Consider the following 26,827-nt stretch of genomic DNA (forward strand, 5'->3'; position numbering starts at 1 on the left):
CCCCCCAGCCATTGTTGCACATTGAGCAGATTTGCCTCTTCAGTTTCTATCAATGTTCATTGGGGCAGGCGTGTTCTCTCTCACCAGGTCCTTATTTTAGGAGTGGCATTTGGCCCACTCACTGTGCAGTGGACAGCTCCCCACGGCCGACTTGCCGTGCGTCCTCTGGCGACGCACTGGTTAAATTCCGGGTGAACAGCAGCTTGAAAAGCCTTTGGACTATCTGGGAGGTCAGGCGCTTTGGTCAGAGTCTAGCATTCTCCCGCGTTGACTGTTTTAGCAGCTGAAGTGCCCGAGAGAGAGAGAGGGGGGAGGGAGTTGGAGAGGGAGCTCAGAGAGTTTCTCCAACCCAGCGTCAAGATGGGCAAGGTCGCGCTGATCGCCTCGAAAGCTTGGACCCTTCGCAAAAGCATCGTGCTCTGCTTGGGACCTCTGGTACTTTCAGCCGTTCTGCTTGTCACGCCTCCCAAGGTAAAAAAAAAATCAACCCTCTCTGTGATCTGTGCGATGGGAAATTAGATGGGACTTGTTGCAATGGAAGAGGGCACAGGGGTCATTTTTGTGAATGAGGGGATTGAGGGAGCCTTAAAAAAACACCTTAAATCTGCCAAGTCTAGTTTAATGGACAGGAATCCTTGATCCAGGAACAATTCCATTAAAAAATCCCCGTCTCTCTGAAGACAAGAAAGTGCATTAAGCCCTGCTAACTATGTTTAATGATTGCATGTGTCAATTGCATCCGCAGTGTGTGTATTTATTGGTGTTGGGGAAACTGAGAGTAGAATGCATATTAATTGGTGGAGATGCCGGAGTTGGACTGGGGTGAGCACAGTAAGAAGTCTTACACACCAGGTTAAAGTCCAACAGGTTTGTTTCGAATCACTAGCTTTAGGAGCAGGCTCCTTCCTCACGTGAAGTGCTCTGAAAGCTAGTGATTTGAAACAAACCTGTTGGACTTTAACCCGGTGTTGTAAGACTTCTTACTGTATTAATGTGTGATAAGTTCAAGAGGGAGAGTTGTCTCCGCTGTCGGCCCATTGGGCACACATAATGAACCCCCTTTAGGATAAGGGTTAGGGTTAGGGTTTCGTTACCTGAAGGGGCCACAGGAACATGCACCCATTGCCCCCCCCCCCCCCCCCAGCCTCATCCCAACACATTGACGATGTTCCCCAACACTTCAGAGGAGGATACAGTCTCTGTAAAAAGAGCCTCTCCATAAACTGACAAAGAAAGTTGGTTTGCAACAAAGAAATATCCCCAGGTCAGTTTCAAACTGTCCTAGTTCTCCTTCACAATGCCCTGCAAACAATATCTCAGTAGGTTAGATGGTGGAGAGATTAACAAAAAGATAAACAACTTGCAACATTTGCTTCAATGCGGAGAATGCTGAAAGTGTAACGAAGCCAGTGCACGATTAAGTAGGATGCTCTTTCTAGCACAGACACGGTGGCCCAAATGGCCTCCTTCTGCATTGTAAATTCTATGATTCTACAATTTTAATTCCCAGCTCCTCGATCTAGAGCTGACACCATCCGACCCGTGACTCGAAATAATCTGTCTGTACAATAATCCAGGCTGAAGAATGGAGGGCTTGTTCCTGCTTTTTGCACACATCTTATTTACGGAAATAACATAGCTGTTTGTGCGCCTTGTAGTCGTTCAATGTTCCTGCCTTGTGTTTTCTAATGCCCATTACTTGCTAGCTGTTTCTACAATACCTGGTGCAAAGTATGTCCCATTGCATGATCGCACCTATGCGGACTTGACACTGAATTATACAGGTAGCATTCAACATAATTGTCTGCGAAAATGCAGATGTCCCTGTTCAAGAATTCTGCAAGGCAATGATGGCGTCTGGTTTCTCTTAGCGTATACCACCATAAGAATTTAACAAAAGTCTGTTAAGAATCATAGAATTTACAATGCAGAAAGAGGCCATTTGGCCCATGGAGTCTGCACCAGCTCTTGGAAAGAGCACCCTACTTAAGCCCACACCTCCAGCCTATCCCAGTAACCCAGTGACCCCACCTAACCTTTTAGGACACTAATGGCAATTTAGCATGGCCAATCCACTTAACCTGCACATCTTTGGACTGTGGGAAGGAGCACCCGGAGGAAACCCACGCAGACACGGGGAGAACGTGCAGACTCCGCACAGTCAGTGATCCAAGCTGGGAATTGAACCTGGGACCCGAGAGCTGTGAAGCAACTGTGCTAACCACTGTGCCATTGTGCCGTCCATGGTACCATGGGCTGGATGCCATCCTTCTGCTGGTATATCATTGTATGATTGTAAGAAACACAAACATATTCCCATATAGAAAAAAAATAACCATTAAATTTTAATATCTATCTTTCCTAGGAGGGAAAATGCCTCTATGTGATTCTTCTCATGGCGACGTATTGGTGCACAGAAGCTTTGCCAATCGCTGTGACATCTCTGCTTCCCATTAGTCTCTTCCCTCTACTTGGTATCTTACCATCTGCCAAGGTCTGCCCTCAATACTTTCTTGACACCAATGCCCTCTTCATGAGTGGCCTGATTATGGCATTGGCGATTGAGGAGTGGAATTTACATCGCCGGGTGGCATTGTCTGTCCTGTTATTTGTGGGAACATCACCACCCATGTAAGTAATGATAATAAAAATGAGATTTCATTTGTTGATTGAGCTTAAGAGGAAATTAACCCCAAGTTAGGAATCAAACCATTACAGTCAATGACAGCCCGGGACATGATACAATTACAGGCTTTTTACAGAACCTCTATTTTCCCTCAATGGTCCAAGGGCAATTGTTGTCCATCACATCCTCACAGTACGATCTTGGAAAAGTGCTTATCTTAAATCTTAACATTTATCCATTGGGGACGAACCACTTTACCAAATGCGGCAACCTATTGGTTCTTCTGGCCAGCCACAGAAAAATCAGGCAGGAGATTGCCAGGAACCTCGGATAAACTTGCAAAAAGTGGACATCAGATCACAAAAATCTGAACCACAATTTTCTTTTTTTTTTAAATAATTTTTATTCAAACTTTTCACATATTATAAACACCAGAAAGGAAAAATAGAACCCCCCCCCCACCCCTTTACACAAATAATAAAACAACAAGAACAGAAGTGCATAAGTAAACAAATAAACGTTAACCAGTAAACAAGAGTAAATCCCCAACCAAACACGAACATAGCCCCCCCACCCCGGGTTGCTGCTGCTACTGACCATCTCCTAACTTTCCGCCAGGAAGTCTAGGAACGGCTGCCACTGCCTGAAGAACCCTTGCACAGATCCCCTTAAGGCAAATTTCACCTTCTCCAATTTAATAAACCCTGCCATGTCGTTAATCCAGGATTCCACGCCCGGGGGCCTCGCATCCTTCCACTGAAGCAGAATCCTCCGTCGGGCTACCAGGGACGCAAAGGCCAGGATACCGGCCTCTTTCGCCTACTGCACTCCCGGTTCATCTGACACCCCAAATATTGCGAGCCCCCAGCTTGGCTTAACCCTGGAATTCACCACCCATGACACCGTCCTCACTACGCCCCTCCAGAACTCCTCCAAAGCTGGGCATGCCCAGAACACGTGGGTGTGGTTTGCTGGATTCCCCGAACACCTCACGCATCTGCCCTCACTCCCAAAAAACTGACTCAGCCTTGCCCCGGTCATGTGCGCCCTGTGCAGCACCTTAAATTGTATCAGGCTGCGCCTCGCGCAAGAGGAGGAAGAGTTTATTCTTCCCAGGGCATCCGCCCACATACCCTCGTCGATCTCCTCCGCCAGCTCCTCCTCCCACTTACCTTTTAGCTCCTCTGCCGAAGCCTCCTCCTCCTCCTGCATCACCTGATAAATTGCCGAGATCCTACCCTCTCCAACGCACACCCCCAAAAGCACCCTCTCCTGGACCCTGCGCGCCGGCAGCAGCGGAAACTCCACCACCTGATGCCTAACGAACGCCCTTACCTGCATGTACCTGAAGGCATTTCCAGGGGGGAGCCCGAACTTCTCCTTCAGCTCCCCAAGGCTCGCAAACTTCCCGTCAATGAACAGGTCCCCCATCCTCCTAATACCTGCCCTGTACCAGCTCTGGAACCCCCCATCCATTTTCCCCGGGACAAACCGATGGTTCTCTCAGATCGGGGACCACACCGAAGCCCCCACCTCCCCCCTGCGGCGTCTCCATTGCCCCCAGATTTTGAGGGTCGCCGCCACCACCGGGCTCGTAGTGTACCACGTCGGAGGGAACGGCAGCGGTGACGTCACCATCGCCCCCAGGCTCGTGCCCACACAGGACGCCATCTCCAACCTCTTCCATGCTGCCCCCACCCCCTCCATTACCCACTTGCGTACCATCGCCACGTTGGCAGCCCAATAGTACCCACAGAGGTTAGGCAACGCCAGCGCCCCCCACCCCCGTCCCTGCTCCGCTCCAGAAACACCCTTCTCACCCTCGGAGTCTTCTTCGCCCTCACGAACCCCATAATACTCCTGTTAACCCGATTAAAGAAGGCCTTAGGGATCAGGATGGGGAGGCATTGAAACAAAACCAAAAATTCGGGAGCACCGTCATTTTAACCGACTGCACCCTACCCGCCTGGGAGAGCGGCAGCATATCCCACCTTTGGAACTCCTCCTCCATTTGCTCCACCAGCCCCATAAATTGAGCTTATGCAGGGCCCCCCAGCTTCTAGCCACCTGAACCCCCAGGTATCTAAAACTCCTTTCTGCCCTTTTTAGTGGAAGCTCACCAATCTCCCTCTCCTGGTCTCCCGGGTGCACCACGAACAGCTTATACCCGGAGAAATCCCCAAACTCCGTAAGGATCCTCATCATCTCCGGCATTCCCCCCACTGGTCCGCCACATACAATAGCAGATAATCCCCATATAGCGATACGCGGTGTACGTTGGTATTTAACTGCCTTCTCTTTACAAAACCCGTCTGATCCTCGTATATGATCCCCGGGACACAGTCCTCGATCCTCATGGCCAATATCTTTGCTAGAAGTTTCGCATCCACATTCAGGAGCGAAATCGGCCTATACGACCCACACTGTAAGGGGTCCTTGTCCCGCTTCAGAATTAGAGAGCTCAGCGCCCTAGACATCGTCGGGGGCAGGACCCCCTCCTCCCTTGCCTCGCTGAAAGTCCTTACCAGCAGCGGGCCCAATAGGTCCACGTACTTCCTATAGAACTCCACCGGGAACCCATCTGGCCCTGGTGCCTTCCCCGCCTGCATACTCCCTAGTCCCTTAACCAGTTTCTCCAACCCAACAGGCGCCCCCAGCCCCGCCACCTGCCCCTCCTCTGCCTTCAGGAACCTCAGCCGGTCCAGAAACCGGAGCACCCCCCCCTCCTCCGATGGGGGCTCAGACCGATACAGTCGCTCGTAGAAGTCCCTGAAGACCTCATTAATACCCCCCGTACTTTGTACCGTGCTCCCCTCTCCCTCACCCCCCCCCCCCCCCCCCCCCCCCCCCCCCCCCCGTTCTCCCTCGCTGCCTCCCGCTTCCGAAGCTGGTGTGCCAGCTGGCTAGCCTTCTCTCCGTACTCGTACACCCCCCCCTTGCGCCTTCCTCCACTGCACCTCCGCCTTCCTGGTGGTCAACAGGTCAAACTCGGCCTGGAGGCTACGCTGCTCCTTAAGTAATCCCTCCTCAGGGGCCTCTGAGTACCTCCTATCCACCCTTACCATCTCCCCCACTAGCCTCTCCCTCTCTCTCCTCTCCTTTCCCTCTTTGTGGGCCCTGATGGAGATCAGCTCTCCCCTGACCACTGCCTTCAGCGCCTTCCAGACCACCCCTACCTGCACCTCCCCGTTATCATTGGCCTCCAGGTACCTCTCTATACACCCCCGGACCCGCCCGCACACCTCCTCGTCTGCCAACAACCCCACCTCCAAGTGCCGCAGCGGGCGCGGGTGCCCCTCCTCCCCCAGCTCAAGGTCCACCAATGAGGGGCATGGTCAGAGATGGCTATCGCCAAATACTCCGTGTCCTCCACCCTCGGAATCAGCGCCCTGCTCATTACAAAAAAGTCAATCCGAGAGTAGGCCTTATGAACATGGGAGAAGAATGAGAATTCCCTGGCCCCCGACCTCGCAAACCTCCACTCCTCCCATCTGGTCCATAAACCCCCTCAGCATCTTGGCTGCCGCCGGCCTCCTGCCCGTCCTAGACCTAGAGCGATCCAATGCCGGATCCAGCACCGTGTTGAAGTCCCCCCCCCCATTATCAAGCCCCCTGTCTCCACGTCCGGGATCCAGCCCAACATGCGCCGCATGAACCCCGCATCGTCCCAATTCGGGGCGTATACATTTACCAAAACCACCCGCACCCCCTGCAGCTTACCACTCACCATCACGTACCTACCTGTGGTGAATCACAGTAGCGTAATTCACACTGTATTACTATGTCTCTGTAAGCTCGGCACACGAGCAGTTGCGCTGCTCTGCCACTAGGGGGAGATGCACTGGGAGTGGACGGGAGTTTGTACTGGGCTCCACCCTTGGCTCCACCCATGGCTCCTCCCCCCCCTAACCGGACGTATAAAGGTTGATGCTGAGAGCCTGCCTGCAGTTCATCTGGAGTTCATCGTGTCACAGGCAGGCTCTGTTGTAAGACGATTAAAACCACTGTTCACTTCTAACCACGTGTCCCGTGAATTGATGACCATGGAATCAGCCCTCAAGCCTAAGCGACTGGAACTCAACCCGCAAGGATGCAGAGGCGAAAGAAATCTTTTCGCATTGGCTCCGATGTTTTAAGGCCTACCTGGCTGAAGCAAGCACCCCAGAAACGACGGAGGAGCAGAAACTCAGTCTACTGCACGCGAGGGTGAGCCATCGTATATCTACTCAGCTAAACTGTACCAGCTCATATACAGAGGCCCTAGCCCTACTCAATAGAATGTATGTGAGGTCTACCAATGAGGTGTACGTGCGCCATGTTTTTACTACTCGCTGCCAGCGCCCCACAGAATCGCGAGAAGAATCCCTCAGAGACTTGAAAGCCTTATCCCGGGACTGTAATTATCAGCCTGTAACTGCTACAGAGCATAGAGAACTTGCTGTCCGCGATGTCTTTGTTGCAGGCCTTAGATCGAATTACGTGCGCCAGTGACTGCTGGAGAAGGGGGCACTAAATTTAGCGACTGCTGGAGAAGGGGGCACTAAATTTAGCGACTGCTGGAGAAGGGGGCACTCATCGTGGGGCCATCCCAGCGCAGCCGACCGAGCCGCCGACTACCCGCAACTCAACGCAGTCACACTGGACCAATCGCACCCAAAGCATCTCAACAACTCTATGACAACGGTCAAAACCAACGGGTACAGTACACCGTGCCTTTTCGACTCCGGGAGCACTGAGAGCTTCGTACACCGAGATCTGGTAAGACTCTGTTCGCTTCCCGTTTTTCCTGCACGGCAAACTATCTCCCTCGCTTCGGGTTCCCATCTGTCCATCGCATCTCTAACAATCCAAGGCGCTAGCTATTCTAAATTCCAACTCTGCGCCCCACTATTATTGGGACTCGATTTTCAATGCAATCTCAAGTGTCTCACCCTCAGCTTCGGCGGACCCCTACCCCCACTCACTATCTGCAGCTTAGCCACGCTGCGAATCTCCCCCCATCCTCTCTTTGCCAACCTCACTCCGGACTGTAAACCCATAGCCACTCGCAGCAGGCGGTACAGCCTACAGGACAGGATGTTCATTCGATCCGAGATTCGGAGGCTCTTACGTGAGGGGATCATAGAGGCCAGTAACAGTCCCTGGAGAGCTCAGGTGGTGGTCGTCAAGACCGGGGAAAAATTCCGCATGGTCACAGACTATAGTCAGACTATTAATCGGTTTACGCTCCTCGACGCGTTCCCCCTCCCCAGGATTGCAGACATGGTGAATCAGATCGCCCAGTATCAGATTTTTTCCACGGTGGACCTGAAGTCTGCATACCACCAACTCCCAATCCGCCCGGAGGACCGCCACTTCACGGCGTTTGAGGCCGATGGCCGCCCCTTCCACTTCCTCCGGGTCCCCTTTGGCGTCACGAATGGGGTTTCGGTGTTCCAACGAGCAATGGACCGAATGGTGGACCAGTACGGGCTGCGGGCCACGTTTCCGTACTTGGATAACGTCACCATCTGCGGCTATGACCAGCAGGACCACGATGCCAACCTCAACCGATTTCTCCAGATGGCCCAGAAGCTTAACCTCACATACAACAAGGAGAAATGCATTTTCCGCTCTACCAGACTAGCCATCCTCGGTTATGTCGTGGAAAACGGAGTCCTGGGTCCCGACCCGGACCGTACTTAGAACTCCCTCTCCCTCATTGTCCCAAGGCCCTCAAACGGTGCTTGGGATTCTTTTCGTATTATGCCCAGTGGGTCCCTCAATATGCGGACAAAGCCCGCCCACTATTTAAGGCCACACTTTTCCCCCTGTCAGCTGAAGCTCGCCAGGCCTTCAACTGCATCAAGGAGGACATCGCCAAGGCTGCCATGCGGGCGGTGGATGAATCCGTCTCCTTTCCAGGTTGAGAGCGATGCCTCAGAGGTAGCTCTTGCAGCCACATTAAATTAGGCAGGGAGACCAGTCGCATTTTTCTCCCGAACCCTCTCCGCTTCGGAACTTCGACACTCCTCAGTCAAAAAGGAAGCACAAGCCATTGTGGAGGCTATTCGTCACTGGAGGCTCTACCTCACAAGTAGAAGGTTCACCCTCATCACCGACCAAAGATCGGTTGCCTTCATGTTTGACAACTCGCAAAGGGGCAAAATTAAAAATGACAAAATTCTGAGGTGGAGGATTGAACTCTCCACCTACAATTACGATATTATGTATCGACTGGGGAAGCTCAACGAGGCCCCAGATGCCCTGTCCCGCGGGACGTGTGCTAGCACACAGAGCGACCGCTTAAGAACCATCGAATATGATCTCTGCCACCCGGGGGTCACCCGGCTCGCCCACTACATTAAAGCCCAAAATCTGCCTTTCTCCACCGAGGAGGTAAAAGCTGTCACCAGGGATTGCCCGATCTGCAGAGTGCAAACCGCACTTCTACAGACCAGACAGGGCCCACCTGGTCAAGGTTTCTAGGCCCTTTGAACGCCTCGCTATTGATTTCAAAGGGCCACTCCCCTTGACTAACAGGAATGTGTACTTCATGAACATCATAGACGAGTTCTCCCGTTTTCCCTTTGCTACCCCGTGCCCCGATATGACCTCCTACACAGTCATTAGGGCCCTGCATAGTATCTTCACCCTGTTTGGTTTCCCCAGCTATGTACACAGCGACCGGGGTTCGTCCTTTATGAGCGACGAGCTGCGTCAGTACCTGCTCGGTAAGGGCATCGCCTCGAGCAGGACTACCAGCTATAACCCCAGGGGGAACGGGCAGGTGGAGAGGGAGAATGTGACGGTCTGGAAGACCGTTCTACTGACCCTCCGGTCCAGGAATCTCCCGATCTCCCATTGGCAAGAAGTCCTCCCTGACGCGCTCCGCGCTATTAGGTCCCTCTTATGTACCGCTACCAAACAGACCCCTCACGAGCGGCTCTTTACTTTTTCCAGGGACACTACCACGGGGGTTTCGCTCCCGGCATGGTTGAAGACACCGGGCCCAGTACTCCTCCGGAAGCACATCAGAACGCACAAAACTGACCCACTCGTAGAGAAAGTGCTCCTACTGCATTCAAACCCCCAGTACGCCTTCGTAGAGTTCCCTGACGGCCGTCAGGACACCGTATCCCTCCGGGACCTAGCACCTGCAGGATCCAACCCCCCCACTACCAGCGCCGAGGTACCCCTCACACTACATCCCACCCAACTCGCCCCCCACGCCCCCGCACATACCAGTTCGCTACATTTGTTTTGCACGCCCGCGCCAGCTAGCTCCCAGCGCCCCCAGTCCCCAGTCGAACCAGACGGGTATGAAGCTCGGGCGGAATCGCCCCCGGAGTCCGCCATCGTATCCCAACCGACGGTGCTCATCCAGCCACCAGAAGGGGCTGCAACCCCGGTGCTCCGCCGATCACAGCGGACAACTCGGCCACCGGACAGACTCAATCTGTAAGCCACCACCCCCGCCGGACTTGATTTTTTTACAGGGGTGAATGTGGTGAATCACAGTAGCGTAATTCACACTGTTTTACTATGTCTCTGTAAGCTCGGCACATGAGCAGTTGTGCTGCTCTGCCACTAGGGGGAGATGCACTGGGAGTATACGAGAGTTTGTACTGGGCTCCACCCTTGGCTCCACACATGGCTCCTCCCCCCTAACCGTAAGTATAAAGGTTGATGCTGAGAGCCTGCCTGCAGTTCATCTGGAGTTCATCGTGTCACAGGCAGGCTCTGTTGTAAGACGATTAAAACCACTGTTCACTTCTAACCACGTGTCGCGTGAATTGATGGTCTCATCACTACCTCCGTTGTCTGCCACAATGCTCAACGCCTCAAACGACACCTGCTTCCCCACCAAAATCGCCATCCCCCAATTTTTTGCATCCAGCCCCGAATGGAACACCTGCCCTACCCACCCCTTCCTCAGCCTTACCTGATCTACCATCTGCAGATGCATTTCCTGGAGCATGACCACATCTGCCTTCAGCCCCTTCAGGTGCGCGAACTCCCGGGCCCGGTTGACCAGCCCGTTCAGGCCTCTTACGTTCCAGGTTATCAGCCGGATCTGGGGGCTACCAGCCCCCCTCCCCAGCCGACTAGCCATAACTCTTTCTAGGCCAGCCACGTGTCCTCGCCCCCCGCACTTCCCGTTCCCCCCAGCGTCAGATCCCCGCCTCGACCTCGACCTCCCCCTTGGCCATTCCAGCAGCAACCCAGTTCCCCCCCCTCCCCCCTCCACACAACTTTCTCTCTCTCTCCTCCTCCCCCCCCGCGTTCTCCCACCTGCTGCTCCGCTCTTTTTTGGCCCACCTTAACACACATTCTCTGTCCGCGAACCGGTGGAACCACACCAGCACCGCCCGCGGCGGCTCGCTGGGCTTGGGCCTCGTCGCCAGCACCCGATGATCCCCCTCCAGCTCCAGGGGCCCCTGGAAGGCCCCCGCGCCCATCAGCGTGTTCAGCATGGTGACCACGTGGGCACCCAAATCCGATCCTTCCAGCCCCTCCGGGAGACACAGAATCCGCAGGTTCTTTCTTCTCGACCGGTTCTCCATGACCTTGAGCTTCGCCTGCCATTTCTTATGGAGCGCCTCGTGCGCCACCACCTTCATCGCTAGGCCCAAGATCTCGTCCTCATTCTCCGAGACCTTTTGCCGGACTTCCCGGATCGCCGCCCCTTGGGCCGTGTGGGTCTCAAGCAGCCTGTCAATTGACGCCTTCATCGGCTCCAGCAGCTCTGCCTTCAGCTCCGTGAAGCAGCGCTGGAGAAACTCTTGCGACCACTGCGCCCACGCTGCCTGGTCTCCACCCACCGCCATCTTGGTCTTCTTCCCTCGCACCTTTCTCTGCTCCAATTCCACTTTTTTCACCGCTCCACTCCTGGTCCAATCCATACAGTGCCGGGGGAATATTGCTGTCCCCTTCCCACACTGGGAATCATCGCAAAAATGCCGTTGGGGGCCCTAAAAAAGAGCCCAAAAGTCCGTTTCTAGCGGGAGCTGCCGAACGTGCGACTTAGCCCCGCATAGCCGCAATCGGAAGTCTAGCCACAGTTTTCTTTACAATCAAATGGTAAATCAAGCTCAAAGATGTTGGAAAACACCAAGATTTGCAACATTTGTAAAGGGACACTTGAGCCTTGAAGGTTCATGTGACATTGAAATAGAACATGCTGGAAACACTCAGCAGGTCTCTGGAGACCATAACATTTCAAAGTCCACCATTCAGCATCCTGGTATTGTTAACCTGATGATTCACTCCACAATTGCTGTTTTTTTTGCAGCAGATTCTTTTTGTTCTTTCAGATTTCCCACATCCCAAGTACAGTCTCTTACTTTTTGTTCACATTGCTCTGTCGACGAGGGAAGATGTCAGGCTTGTTGAAGTAAATTATCTCTAATATGCCATGACAAGAATGGATAGAGGAATGTCACGCAAATTGAGAAGAATACGATGGCTCAATTACTCGTCATAAGAATGATAAGTATAAGAATCTGAAAAAAGTGCTGGACAAAAGTGCCGAGCAATTTCCGCCTGGTTTCATGATTTCATAAATCTTATGAGCCAACTCTCCTGTCGAAACTGGCATTATCCTAACGGCACCGGAATGTGCCGACTTCATTTGAAGCCTACTTGTGACAATAAGCGATTTTTCAGTTCATTTCATTTCTTAGGGAGTTAGTTTCAAACTCACCGCCTGGGCAGTAAAAATGTAAATAAAAAGGTCAATGTTGCCAGAGGACCGTAGGCTGCTCTCCCCTTTCAGAGAGCTGACTGCTGGTGATTTAACCTGAGGGTCACCACACCTCAGGCGAAGGGGCCAAGTTTGAGAAGGTGGGGCCTTCACGAATAACGTCAGCCAGTACAAGAATTGAACCTGCACTGCCGGCCTCGCTCCGCATCACAAACCAGCCAAAACCTATTTGCGTTTACATTCCTCACCCCGCTCTTTATCTCAACCCAATATGCACAATTATCTGCTTGAATGTCTTTGCACATTGACACAATGAGCTGATATATTCACAAGGTCAGTAACAACAAATATACTTTATACAATTTAAAACATTCACATACCTTCTTGTTAAACGTTAATTACATGAAGCGGTTAACTGAAATGTTCCTTGGGTTAAATATTTAAAATATTTTTTGGATTGTTCACCTGTCGATGAAGCAGACCGATTTCCACTGAAGTCACTGAAAATTTACATTGGACCTGTTTATAATCTTTATTGTCACAAGTAGGTTTACATTAACACCGCAATGATGTTACTGTGAAAAGCCCCTCGTCGCCACATTCCGGCGCCTGTTCAGGTACACAGAGGGAGAATTCAGAATGTCCAAATTACCGAACAGCATGTCTTTCGGGATTTGTGGGAGGAAATCGGAGCACCCGGAGGAAACCCATGCAGACACAGGGAAAAGGTACAAACTCCGCACAGACAGTGACCCAAGCCAGGAATCGAACCTGGGACCCTGCCGCTGTGCAGCGACAGTGCTAACCACTGTTGCTCTATCGGAAGTTGTGAAAGTGAAAACATCTCTCTTTGACTGACAGATTCTCTCAAAGTCTCAATAACATTTTGCACTGTATAGTTTACAATACAGTCTAGATTTTCTAATGGCCATTATTTTAATCTATTAATTTTAACTAGGATAATGTTTGCATTCAAAAAGTCCAATTTATATATCTAGGTTCAAATATTGTAAAATAAATATTGATGTAATGCAGGAGACGTTAAACTGGTTTATTTTCACTCAAAAGACAAAGTCACTTCCATGGCGTATAATGCAAATGTCCCAGCCCAGGACTATCGGAACTCCCAGTCCGGGTCTGGGTGCAGCATCCAACGGGCTCACTACTGAGTCCCAGCTGGACGGAACCCATATCCTACTCACCCAGTGGGGAGATCGATTAGTGATCCACATTGATCCTCGTGAGAGTTATCACTTACCGCACCCACCCTCCCAAGTCCAGATCATCCCCACCACTGCCATGATGATGTAGCCTCCTTCACTCATGGCACACTGCCTCGGGTCAACCATCAGTGGAGCCGGATCGGGGGGGGCACAAAGCTGATAGGGGATCGTTGCTTCCTGGCAAAGAGCCGAAAAACCACTGGTGGGGGCTCCTCTTCAACGCTGACCTCTGGCTGAGGAGCAGTCGTCTAAGTCTCCATTTCTGATCCAGAGTCTCCATCTTCGAATGGGAATGACTCTCAGGTTTCCCATGGACTGAGTCCCCTGCCTGGAGATGAATGCTGATGGCGTCGTCCCATCAGGAAACATTTAAACATGGGAGGATTCACTGCTCCTACGATGGTTCTATATGTTTCCTTGTGGTCTTCTCTTTAGTCTTGACTTTGTATGAAACGGGGACAGTCTTTTCCATCGCAACTCCTGGGATCTAAGGAGATCTAACGTTGGCCTCCTGTTGGGCCTTCGGGTATCAAAATTTATTTTCTGGGGTTCCTGTCTTGACTCCAACTTTCCCCACTAGATTGGGAAACAATCGGCTGTACATGGCCCATAGTTGATGGCCCATGAGCAGCTCCGCCGGTGCGACTCCCGTTGTAGTGTGTGGCATGGTCCTGTAATCAAAGAGGAACTGGGCCAGTTTGGTGTGTACAGACCAAACGGTCTGTTTCTTCATTTTGTTATGAAATGTTTGGACCGCCCGTTCTGCCAAGCTGTTGGAGGATGGGTGGCATGGCACCATTCGGATATGTTTAATTCCATTGGGCTTCACAAATGCCTGGAATTCTCTGCTGGTGAAGGCCATCCCATTGTCTGACACAAGGAGCGATATCTCCCCCCCCCCCCCCCCCCCCCACGCTGGGTGGGAGAATCTCCGGGGTGCCGCGCGAGTCGCGCCACGCCATCCTGACCCCTGCACGCGATTCTCCCCCCACCCCCGAAACCAGCGCCACGAGAAGTGCGCCGGGCCGCTCGGAGAATCGCCGCAAACGGCGATTCTCTGGCCTGGATGGGCAGAGCGGCCGCTCCGACATGACAGGTTCCCGCTGGCGCCGTCCACCCCTGGTCGCTGCCGGCGGGAACTGTGCGGGAACGCTGGGGAGGGTGGCCTGTTAGGGGGGGGCGAGGGGGGGCTCCTCACCTTCACCGGCGGGGGGCCTCCGATGGGGTCTGGCCCGTGATCGGGGCCCACCAATTGGTGGGCCGACCTCTTCCCCCCCCCCACCCCCCCGGGCCTACCTCCTTCCGCGGTCGGCCCCAGAACACCGGCGCAATGTTGGTGAGGGGCCGGCACGCGTAAGAAGTTCCCCGCGCATGCACAGGATGGCGCGGCCCAACTGCTCATGCGCAGGATTGAGCTGTCCCAACTGTGCATGCGGGGTTGGCGCGGCACCCATTTGGCGCCACGTATGGAGGCTGGAGCGGCGTGAACCACTCCAGCGCCGTGTTGGACCCCTGTGGGGGCCAGAATAGGTCGTGCCCGGGCCCTGTTCGCGGCGCTGTGAAATGCGACGGCGTTCACGATGGCGCGGGCACTTAGTCCCGGGAGCAGAGAATACCCAAGGACCTCCGAAATCCCATGCGCACAAAATGATTGCCAGAATGTTTCTGTGGTCACGTTAGAAGGCATGGACGACATCCGGTGTATGTCCATCCATTTAGAATGGGCGTCAACCAAGATTAAGGCCATCAATCCCATCAATGGCCCGGCGAAGTCCGCATATACTCATACCCAGGGTCTCCCTGGGCATTTCCATGGGTGCAAAGAGGCCGAAGGTGAGAGTTTCTAGTTCTGATACAAAGGGCAGCACGGTAGCATAGTGGTTAGCACAATTGCTTCACAGCTCCAGGGTCCCAGGTTCGATTCCGGCTTAGGCCACTGTCTGTGCGGAGTCTGCACGTTCTCCCCATGTGTGCGTGGGTTTCCTCCGGGTGCTCCGGTTTCCTCCCACAGTCCAAAGATGTGCAGGTTAGGTGGATTGGCCATGCTAAATTGCCCGTAGTACCCAAAATTGCCCTTAGTGTTGGATGGGGTTACTGGGTTATGGGGATAGGGTGAAGGTGTGGGCTTGGGTGGGGTGCTCTTTCCAAGAGCCGGTGCAGACTCGATGGGCCGAGTGGCCTCCTTCTGCATGGTACATTCTATGATTCTATGAAAGGGCAGTTTCATCAAGTTGTCAATGTCAGTATCAAGCCCAGGCCACCAGACGTAGCTCGTTATGAGCATCTTCATCGTGGAGACCCCTGGGTGACCGTAGCTCCGTCAAGGTTAGGCACTGATCTGACCGGGGGACGTCCACCCAGGCTCCCTATACGATGATGCCATCTTCCACGCGCAATTCTTGCTGTTTGGATGGGAAGGGCTTCATATCTTCTTTGGTGTGTCATCAAATTCCACCACTCAGGATTATGTGGCGCAGTTTTGCCTGGGTGGCGTCTTTCTGGGTCTACACCTGGACTTGTTTCGCGGATACAGTCAGGGTATCCAGGAGATTTAGTGTCATTATGACTTCTTCCATTACTGGTGGAGGGTCCAAGTTTGTGGGCAATGGTAGGCAACTCAGGGCATCAACGCTGGCGATGTGTGTGCCATGGTGGTGCCTGAAGGAGTACTGATAGGCCCCCAACAGTAGTGCCCAATGTTGGATCCGAAGCGATGGGGAGGGAAGACCGTAAGAAACTACAGAAAGTCTGAACACAGCCCAGTCTGTCACGCAAATCCGCCTCCCATCCATTGACTCTGTCTACACCTCCCGCTGCCTTGGGAAAGTGGCAGCATAATCAAAGACTCCTCCCACCCGCCTTACTCACTCTTCCAACTTCTTCCACCGGGTAGGAGATACAAATGTCTGAGAATGCGCACACACGGATTCAATAACAGCTTCTTCCCTGCCGTCACCAGACTCCTGAATGGCCCTCTTCTGGACCAAACTGATCTCTTCGTACATCTTCTCTACTGAGTAGTACTGCACTCCTGTCTGCTTCACCCGTGTCATTGTATTTACATTGTGTAGCATGCATGACCTATGTTTTTTTTTCATGTATGGAATGATCTGTCTGGACTGTGCACAGAACAATACTTTTCACTGTACCTCGGAACACGTGACAATAAAACTTAATCCAATTCCAAGTGTCTCTTGTATTCTTGTATTAACCTTGTGCAGTTGTTTCTTGCACTGAAGCATTGAAGTTGCTGGTCGCTATGTTTTCTTGTATGATCACTAGGCTTGTATGATATTAACCTAAATATGGTAATACCTCTCCTGTACAGTAATAATGGGGTGACGCTGCAGAGGTGATTCACTGATTGGGGCTGTCCCAGTGAGGAGTGATGCTTGCAGCGAGTACTCAATGAGAAATGATGATTTTGTATGAAAATGAATGTTTGGAAAAATGAAGACTGTAGGCTGTGAATTTCTGATTTGCACTCCTTGCAAGTGGTGTTCCAGGAATACCTAAAGAAACATGTATTAAAGACACGGTGATATCTCTGTTAAATTATACTGGCAGGTGGATGTACCTTTAAGAAATGAGTGTTTATCAAATAGCTGCAGTAATGTCAGCGTGTGGGTGGAGCTGGGCTATCTGTCTCTCACTTTCGTTTTGAGCTGACAGATGCAGTGTGTTTTTTGTTTCGTTTTCACAGGTGGATAGCTGCATTCAAAGCAAGCAGCTGTATAATGATCTCTCTCTCTACAAGCTAAGGAATATCTCCATATCATTGATGATTTCAAAGTAATACCTGTTTCTGTAGGGCATTTAAACCTGCTGTCTCTATTTTTAAAAGGATTTAACTTATGGTCGTTGTTTGGGAAGTTATTAAGGGTTACCTGTAGAATATTGTCTTTGGGAAAATATCAGTGTTTGTAGTTGATAAGATGTTTACTGTGTTTATAAAATGTTAACTGGATTTATAGAATAAACATTGTTTTGTTTTAAACATACTTTAACTCTCTGTTGCACCACACCTGTAAATTGGGCCTTTGTGTTCTCCATAACCAAAATCTATTTAATTTTGTGGGGCAGGTGTACTCCATGATATACTTTGGGGTTCTCTAAACCCTGGCCCATAATAATACTAAATTACGACAGAGTCACAGCTAAATTGATGGACAACTTGTTACCCAGGTGCAAAACTGTTGGTTGTGGATCTGCCACCAGTTATCTGCCACCTGTTATTGAAACTTACTGATACTGGATAGTTTTTATGTTTGCGCATTGATTCTTTTTGACCAGAGCTTTAGTGGGGCCATTACTATCGCCTTGCTTCCAGCCTTCCTCAGCCCACAGCTCGATCTTATCCACCCATCCGATTTTTCTCCCTCTTCTTCTGACTTTACCTTCGATTTTTCCTTCAAATTGTTGTCAGGACAAGGCTATTGGGCCATCATTTCCACTGTCTGACGAAGCTGGCTATCTCTCTAACCATACTGAGCGACCCTTTGCATTCCTGAACTGCTACTCTTGACCTAACAAACCCATTTGTCTTTCTGTTCATCCAGCTTCCATGATTGAGTGACAATTTGCAATGCCAGTTTCATGCCTGGGTGGAAAATTGGAAATCTTTCATGCTCAGATGCTGTGTCACATAAATAATATTTTCAGCATTGATCACTTTCAACACAGTGCTTTATCTTTCTTTCCCCTAATTCAGAATTCACTCAGAAACGAAAAGACTTGCATTGTAGCAAATATTTAATGCTATTGTGGTGTTGTGTTTTGTAGGCTTATCCTGGGAATGATGATAACCACATCTTTTTTGTCAATGTGGCTTAGTAACACAGCCACCACTGCCATGATGATGCCGATAGCCAACGCTGTGCTCGAAAGCTTATTTGGAAGCATAGAGTTCACCCAGAAGTCTGATGAGCTTAAAGATGGCATAGATGGCATTGACCCTAAAGGTAACCCAAATATTCTGGGCAACATTGATGCTTACAATGTTAGTGCATTGGATTGTCTGAACTGACAAGGACAATCGCGAGAATATCAATGTCAGGAGAGACAACAACTTTATACTGTATCAGAAAAGAGAGCTAATTAGTTGGCAAGTGGGCTCTGATTGGTAGAGGCACTGCCAGAGCGAATGTATCAGTTCATGGTAGCTGACAGTTAACTGTCAAGCATTGTTTGAAAACTTAAACTAGGCAGTTTGATTCTGATTGGTCAAAGCATTGCCTTAAGGAATGAACCAGCAAATGTCTGTCACTTACTTTGTTTAGCTGAAACAGGCACAATGTGTGTACATGTTCTTTCTGTCTGAAAAGAACAGCGCCCAGTATACCCAGTACACATAATTCGTGGTGGATACGAATGTTGACAAGCAGATTTTTAAAATGATAAATTGGGAGCCCATCTTTGATTTAAATAATAAGCTTTTATTGTCACAAGTATGAAGTTACAGTGAAAAGCCCCTAGTCACCACATTCCAGCACCTGTTCAGGTAAGCTGGTACGGGAATTGAACCCGCACTGCTGGCCTTGTTCTGTGTCACAAACCAGCTGTCTAGCCCGCTGAGCTAAACCAGCCCTCAAAGGGCAGGATTGGGACAACAAGCTACAACATCCCATTTAACGCTTTTTACTGCCTCAAAACTGTCAGCAATTGGACACCTTTCTAAAAAGAAAATTCAAGAATTTAACAGTAAATTACCAAATTTAATCGTCATTTTCTACGTGATTAAATTGCCCAGAAGCTACTAGTTGAACATTTTTAAGATCAGCCAATTAAAGAATATTGATTAACATTTCTGGATACTTTGTTCAACTTGCAGAAGTTCTTACTTCTGAAGGCTTTAGTGGAGTTGGGAAAATATAGCAGGGAAATTAAGATAGCAATTAGAAGATCAAAGAGGGGACGTGAAATTCAATGTTGTCAAAGGGTATTAAGTTAAATATCCGTCTTACTAAATTTAATAAAACAGAATTTGTCTGCCACTTTTCTTTTTTCCTTCTCCAGATAATACTTCAAAGGAGTCAATACCCAATGAGGTGTCATGTTTTATTCCAGATGACAGGTACTATGTTAAAGTTATTATGTACAAAATGGTGGGGGTGTTTGAATGCGCTTTAATCTCAATGTGAGGCAAAATTTATTCTATTTAGCCCAAGAGGAAAAATTCTTCAATGGTCCATTAATCTTTTTAGTATAAAGTAACCGCTATGTACTTCAGCCATTTTGTGTGCAGTGTAATTTCTATAATGCTAGCACCAAACCTAAGGTGCCTACAATGAGCCCAGAGGCCCAAGAAATTTAAAGGATAAGGCTGCTACCGCTGCATACAACAATAGGATCCCAGTCGGGGATTAACGAGAGTGCCAGTCCCGGTTTGGGCCAGTATTTAAAGGGCTAAGTAACGAGTCCCAGCTGGGCATCCTTCCGCACACTAATAGGGAAGCTCGTAACTCTGCCCATGGGGAGATCTATCAGTGTGTCCACGTGGGCCTCGTGAGGGTTATCACAGAGCTAATAGACTATCTCACCAATACCCTTGGTATGAAACGCCACTTTGGGTTTTTAATGCACACACACTTCACAGTATTCACAGTAAATTCTTTTGTCTGCTGTTTAGCATGGATGGACAGGATTATTTAAAAAATAATAAACAAATCTATTCCAACATTCTAACGATATCTTAAGGCTGCTGCAACTGGTAGAAACACCTCACTTAAATATGCAACAAATGGCCTAAACCTACATACTGTATAAGCACAGGTTGCTTATTGCCCTCTGAACTTTGAACTCACAAACGCTATCATCACCTGCTCAGATGCTTTCTCCCAGATCCAAGCTCCTTTAGAATGTCACAGGACGTAGCCTAGCCAATGTTTCCATCCACAAAGACCCATTGCTGCAATTAATGTTTCTTTTCATTATTTTCATCTCCACAGCTCTGCTTGCAAGTCTACTCCAAGTGTTGTTCATTCTTTATACTAAAATGAATATCCTGCAATCAGCAATACCTTCCACTCAGTTCAATCTGTGTCTCCTGGCTCTACTCCCAGCTTTAATATATCATGAGTGGTGATCACTTTCAATATCATTGCCTATTATATATACGTCCATAAAGTCACATCTCAAACATCTCCTTTGTCGGGCTAAAAAGGACACGGGCAGGATTTACGTTGGCTGACGCTGAAATCGCAAAACGCGATTGGGTGGAGAATAGGTTCCGACGCTAAAATCCCGGCGGGCGCCGATTTGACGTCAAACCACCATTCTCCGTCACCTCGACAGTGGTGTCAATGCGGTCCGGAATGCATATACAATAGGCACCGTTTGCATATCATTAGCGGACCTGACCCGGTATTCTCCGGGGCCTCCGTGATGCTCCGCCTCCGATGGGCCGAGTTCCCGACGGCGCGGTTCACTTGTGCTTTTAAAACTCGTGAAACTGGCGTCATGGCTGCTGAGGGCGAGAGAGGGGGTACAGAAAGTGTCCAACATCGCCATAATTTGCTGACAGTTGTGCCACTGGCCGGGGGGAGTAGCAGGGGGGAGGCCAGGAGGTGGGCTGTGGGGTCACAGTGGATGGACACAAAACACCATTGCCACAGCCGGAACGGCAGCCATGCAGCTGCACACGACTGACAGCCCACTGTGAACCTAGAGACACAGGTCTTACAGGTGTCCTCCCCAGGCCACCTCCCTAGCTGACCCATCAGCTGTAGGGGGGCTCCAGCACAACCAATGCCATCTTGTTGGCTGGGATGAGTGTCTGTGGGGATTGTAATGTGTATGTGTGGCAGCAGCTTGTCAGCCTCCCGAGCGTCAATCACGGACCCGGCGAATCGCGTACCGTTTTTCATTGGAATCGATTGTGTTCCACGCAGCACCAGTGCTAGCCCCTCCACAGCCACTGAATCATTCCAGGTTCGGCGTCAGTTTTGCTGTCGTGAAAGTCCATGAATTCTGCGCCGGCATCAACACTTAGTCTCAGAAAGGAAGAACCCCGCCCCACATGTTCTTCGAATCATCCCTTATTACTGAGATTCCTGAGTTAAGGGATCAATGCTGTGACTCTTTGCAATGATCGCATGACTCACTTGTTTCTTGGTGACCAGAACTGGACACGTTAATTAAGATTCAGCCTGATCAGAGCCCTGCTCACTGTGAGCAAAACATCCTATGATCTGAATTCTACACTCTATAACGCAGCACATCTTCCGTTCTATCCAACCTCTGGATTATGTCCTTGTTATTCCCACCACATCTACATTCCTTCCAGCCTCCATAACTGTCATCTTCTTTCCAATGATACCTTCATCCTGTGCCATTCTCTCTCAGCACGATACCAATATTCCTAAGCTGCCGTATTGGCTGGTTCAGTATTGAACTTCTACTTTGAAAAAAAACTGTTTGCCTTTTGAATACTTTAGATTTATGTAAGATCTCAGTATAACTCTTTGATTCCTGCAGTCGTCTGATTTCATTGCCCCCTTGGTATTATATTGACTGTAGCTTTTATGTACATTACATAGCCTGGCTTTTTTGTTTTATGCAGTCGTTGATACATAATATTGCCCCAGTCGATAATCTATCTTAACCTGCTGCTACTGAGTCTTGGAACACTTGCATGAACAATTAAATGTGCTCACCAGAACCACTGCCTGATGCTCAACATTTTGCTCCACTTCCCCAGCAGTAGCCATCCACAGAAGTCAGAGACGGATGTTAACTTGACACTAGCCCAACAGAAGAAGGAGAAGGAGAACCAGAAGAGGCTCTGGAAAGGCTTCCTTATCTGCATACCTTACGCTGCAAGTATAGGAGGCACTGCCACACTGACTGGGACGGCGCCAAACCTGCTGCTCCTTGGACAGCTGAAAACGTAAAAACGACGACCGGAACCGTTTGATTTTTCAATGTCACTTCCACTCAGAAAAGCTGCTAGGATGGTGGATGAGGGAATTGCAAGTATTGCCCTCAGTGCTTGCAGGAAGTGCTCATCTAAGGTTGGGTTTAAGGTGCATTATTAAGGCAGAACAGAAACCTTGACTCTATATCTAACTTATATTATACTTAACCTGGGAATACCTTCTGTCGCTTGGTGTACAAAATGACCTGCTCCCTGCCAATGGAATTCTTCTTTAGGGCTTTGCAAATGAATGGAATATTTACCAATAATTAAAGCAGAGGTACTGTTGGTTAACACAATGGATAGCTGAGCTGTACAGGTCTTAAAAATTCCTGAGTTCAATTTTCAGCTGGATGTTATGTGAGGCGGTTTTACTTTGAGAGACGATGATGAGGCTGTAACTGGCAAGTCAAGTCAGGAAAGGGAAATTGGCCAGGGTACGCCATTCTTGATAATTATCCAATAACCTTGGGCTCGCGATCTGGACTGTCAAAGTGTAACGTATTTATAAAAAAGAAAATATATGTTTCAATTCCATAACCCTCCCCAGAATTGGCAGCCTTTGCTGTAGAATCGCAGAATCCCGACAGTGCAGAAGGAGACCATTCGGCCCATTGAGTCTGCAACCACCCTCCCAAAGAGCATCCTCCCCAGGCCCACTCCTCAGCCCTGTAACCCCACCTAACCTTTTGGAGATAAGGGGCAATTTAGCATGGCCAATCCACCAACCTGCACATCTTTGGACTGTGGGTGGAAACCGGAGCACCCGGAGGAAACCCACACAGTCATGGGGAGAACTCCACACAGACAATCACCCAAGATTGGAATCGAACTTGGGTCCCTAGCACTGTGAGGTAGCAGTGCTAATCACTGTGCCACCCACCTGTGGCCCGGGAAAATGCCTTAGATGCCTCTTCATCACTGGCCATCCACATCAACATGAATAGTTCCCTTTATACCTCCTCTCTTATTACTTAGGCTTTCACCATCCAATCACTCCTATAGTAAGCTGCCCCTACCCTTCACCTACCTACCAACCCTTTTATATCTTACTAGTCCATCACTGATCTCTCCTTCATTATTAGACACACAGCCCAGGGTGGCATGGCGACACAGTGGTTAGCCTCACAGCACCGAGGTCCCAGGTTCGATCCCGGCCCCAGGTCACTGTCCGTGTGGAGTTTGCACATTCTCCCCGTGTCTGCGTGGGTCTCACCCCCACAATTCAAAAAGATGTGCAGGGTAGGTGGATTGGCCACGCTAAATTGCCCTTTAATTGGGGGGGAAAAACGGGAATTCTAAAATTTATTATTAAAAAACCACGCAGCTCTGTCAAAGAGCAGGTACAGGCAGGGTGGCTTCAATGGCATTCTTCTGACTTTATGATCCCTTCCACTTAAGCCCTTCATCCTACCCTGTGCTTTGCTCAGCTGCCGTTCATTCCACCATCAGCTATTCATCCATTCCTATTTCCTTTCCACCTACTTTCCTCAAGCGACCCCTCATCCTTCAAGCTGGTCCCCTCCTAACCTCCCTGTTATGTTTCATACCTCGGAGATATGCAGAGATGGGACACCAGCTTCTTTATATGAATAGGACTTTATTTACAAGTACTTAAAAAAAAAAAATCTCTGCTCACAAGAGTGAAGGACTAAATAACCAACAAGTGACAGAGTCATGGCCGAATCATGGGATAAGGGAAATAATCAAAATTACTAGAGGGTAGCTGATATGCTCATTTATGGTCTGATTTCTGCTTGAATGAGTGGGCTGAGGAATCTCATTGAGTGCTGATCGACACACAGTGTCGGGGAAGTCAGATTAGTAAGTGGGAGAAAGAATTTGAGGAAATGCTAATAGATAGGATGAGATGGTCTGGGGAACATAAACACCAGCATAGACCAGTTGGGCCGAATGACCCGCTTCTGTACAGTAAATTCTATTGTCGTTATATTCCAGTCTTGACTCCAGTGTGGAGGATGATCCTGAAAGTTTGCAACTGATGCCACGTGATTTCCGATTAGAATTAAGATTTTATTTTCTTGCTTTGTTTCAGTTACTTTCCTGGTTGCAACGTGGTGAACTTTGCATCCTGGTTTATGTTTTGCTGTCCTCTAGCAATCCTGTTCATGTTTGTTGGCTGGTTATGGATCGCTTTCCTATATGGAGGTCTCAACCCAAGGTAACTAGAAGGAGAAAGAAATTGCACAGAATTTTGAGCCAAAATCTTCCTTTTGTGCTTTTGATGTCAGCTTCATCGTGACAAAGCATTATTAGAGGCTATAATTTGCCAATCACTTCTTTTTTTTAAATTTTCCAATGAAGGGGCAATTTAGCCTGGCCAATCCACCTAGCCTGCACATCTTTGGGTTGTGGGGGTGAGACCCACGCAGACACGAGGAGAATGTGCAAACTCCACACGGACAGTGACCCAGGGCGGCCTGTGTCTTTCAGGAGAGCTCTATGACAACGCAAAAACGAAATGCTGTCGATGCTGGAAGTCTGAAATTGAACCAAAAATGCTGGGAAAACGCAGCAGTCAGACAGCAACTTTCAGTTTGATGAAAGGTCACTCGACCTGAACCGTTACATGTTTGTCTTCACAGATGCTGCCTGACTTGCTCAGTTTTTCGAACATTTGTGTACATATTATTATGATTGCATTTTTATGGACCATTTGCCTGGCCTTACCCCATGCTCTTGCATAGAACTGCTTGCAAGGGCAGCATGGTAGCACAGTGGTTAGCACCGTTGCTTCACAGCACCAGGGTCCCAGGTTCGATTCCCGGCTTGAAGAACAAAGAAAATTACAGCACAGGAACAGGCCCTTTGGCCCTCCCAGCCTGCGCCGATCCAGATCCTTTATCTAAACCTGTCTCCTATTTTCCAAGGTCTACATCCCTCTGTTCCCCGCCTGTTCATATATCTGTCTAGATGCATCTTAAATGATGCTATCGTGCCCGCCCCTACCACATTCGCTGGCAAAGCGTTCCAGGCACCCACCACCCTCTGCGTAAAAAACTTTCCACGCACATCTCCCTTATACTTTCCCCCTCTCACTTTGAAATCGTGACCCCTTGTAATTGACACCCCCAATCTTGGAAAAAGCTTGTTGCTATCTACCCTGTCCATACCTTTCATAATTTTGTAGACCTCAATCAGGTCCCCCCCTCAACCTCCGTCTTTCCAAGGAAAACAATCCTAATCTACTCAACCTTTCTTCATAGCTAGCATCCTGGTGAACCTCCTCTGCACCCTCTCTAAAGCATCCACATCCTTCTGGTAATGTGGCGACCAGAACTGCACGCAGTATTCCAAATGTGGCCTAACCAAAGTCCTATACAACTGTAACATGACCTGCCGACTGCTTGGGTCACTGTCTGTGCAGAGTCTGCACGTTCCCCCCGTGTCTGCGTGGGTTTCCTCCGGGTGCTCCGGTTTCCTCCCACAAGTCCCGAAAGACGTGCTTGTTAGGTGAATTGGATATTCTGAATTCTCCCTCTGTGTACCCGAACAGGCGCCGGAATGTGGCGACTAGGGGATTTTCACACTATCCTCATTGCAGTGTTAATGTAAGCCTATTATTATTTTAAAAAACAGTCTGCTGAATTCCAGTTCTATGTAAACACACAGAGCACACTGAACAACTATTAGATTTATCAATATGAAAAATACGTCAAATTCAAAAGAAACAGAGTGAGACAAAATTATATTGAAACCTTCTTGGATATTTGACGGTGATAATTTGGGGGTTTCTTTTTCCACCTTGCCTTAAGGCCATGGAGCTGGAAGAAAACCGCTAACGTTGAGGCTCAAGCCAGAGTGAGAAGTACAATAAAGAGTGATTTTGATAAACTGGGTCCATTGACGTAAGTATGAATGTTTTTACAGTGCATTATCTTTATCAGCGCAATGACGGGCAAGATATTAGTTTACACAAGGAGGCAAACTGGCCATTATCGGTGTTCCGCATCACACTCCCCGCTTCCCCATGAGAATCCTGAAGAATCATTTCAGGAGAGTCAATTGTTCCCTGATCAGGACAGGAATACACTGCCTTTGATTGGCACTGTTGCTTAGATGGTTAAGCTCAGTAAGAAGTCGTACAACACCAGGTTAAAGTCCAACAGGTTTGTTTCAGATCACTAGCTTTCGGAGCCCTGCTCCTTCCTCGGATGAGTTACCTGAGGAAGGAGCAGGGCTCCGAAAGCTAGTGATCTGAAACAAACCTGTTGGACTTTAACCCGGTGTTGTAAAACTTCTAACTGTGTTCACCCCAGTCCAACGCCGGCATCTCCACATCATTAGATGGTTAAAGCCTGGCTAGTAAACAGGAGATCCTGAGTTCGAATCTCAGTGGTGCCTTCATACCTTTTGTG

General features: G+C 49.5%; 1 protein-coding gene across 2 annotated transcripts in view; it reads left to right on the forward strand.

Annotated features, from left to right (window-relative positions):
• The first annotated feature begins 261 nt into the window (after positions 1–261).
• Positions 262–26,827, forward strand: part of LOC119969663 (solute carrier family 13 member 3-like) — a 46,320-nt gene continuing 19,754 nt past the window's right edge. The window contains exons 1-7 of one of the 2 annotated variants that reach the window (XM_038803599.1): positions 262–471; positions 2,366–2,631; positions 18,317–18,495; positions 19,550–19,607; positions 22,233–22,421; positions 24,505–24,630; positions 26,225–26,317. In XM_038803599.1, the coding sequence (XP_038659527.1) occupies positions 361–471; positions 2,366–2,631; positions 18,317–18,495; positions 19,550–19,607; positions 22,233–22,421; positions 24,505–24,630; positions 26,225–26,317 (1,022 nt within the window). In that variant the 5' untranslated portion in view covers positions 262–360. The remainder of the gene's footprint in view (positions 472–2,365; positions 2,632–18,316; positions 18,496–19,549; positions 19,608–22,232; positions 22,422–24,504; positions 24,631–26,224; positions 26,318–26,827) is intronic. The other variant, XM_038803600.1, reaches the window with a different exon arrangement.

The sequence above is a fragment of the Scyliorhinus canicula genome, chromosome 7 (genome assembly GCF_902713615.1).
Source record: "Scyliorhinus canicula chromosome 7, sScyCan1.1, whole genome shotgun sequence".
Classification (NCBI taxonomy): domain Eukaryota; kingdom Metazoa; phylum Chordata; class Chondrichthyes; order Carcharhiniformes; family Scyliorhinidae; genus Scyliorhinus; species Scyliorhinus canicula.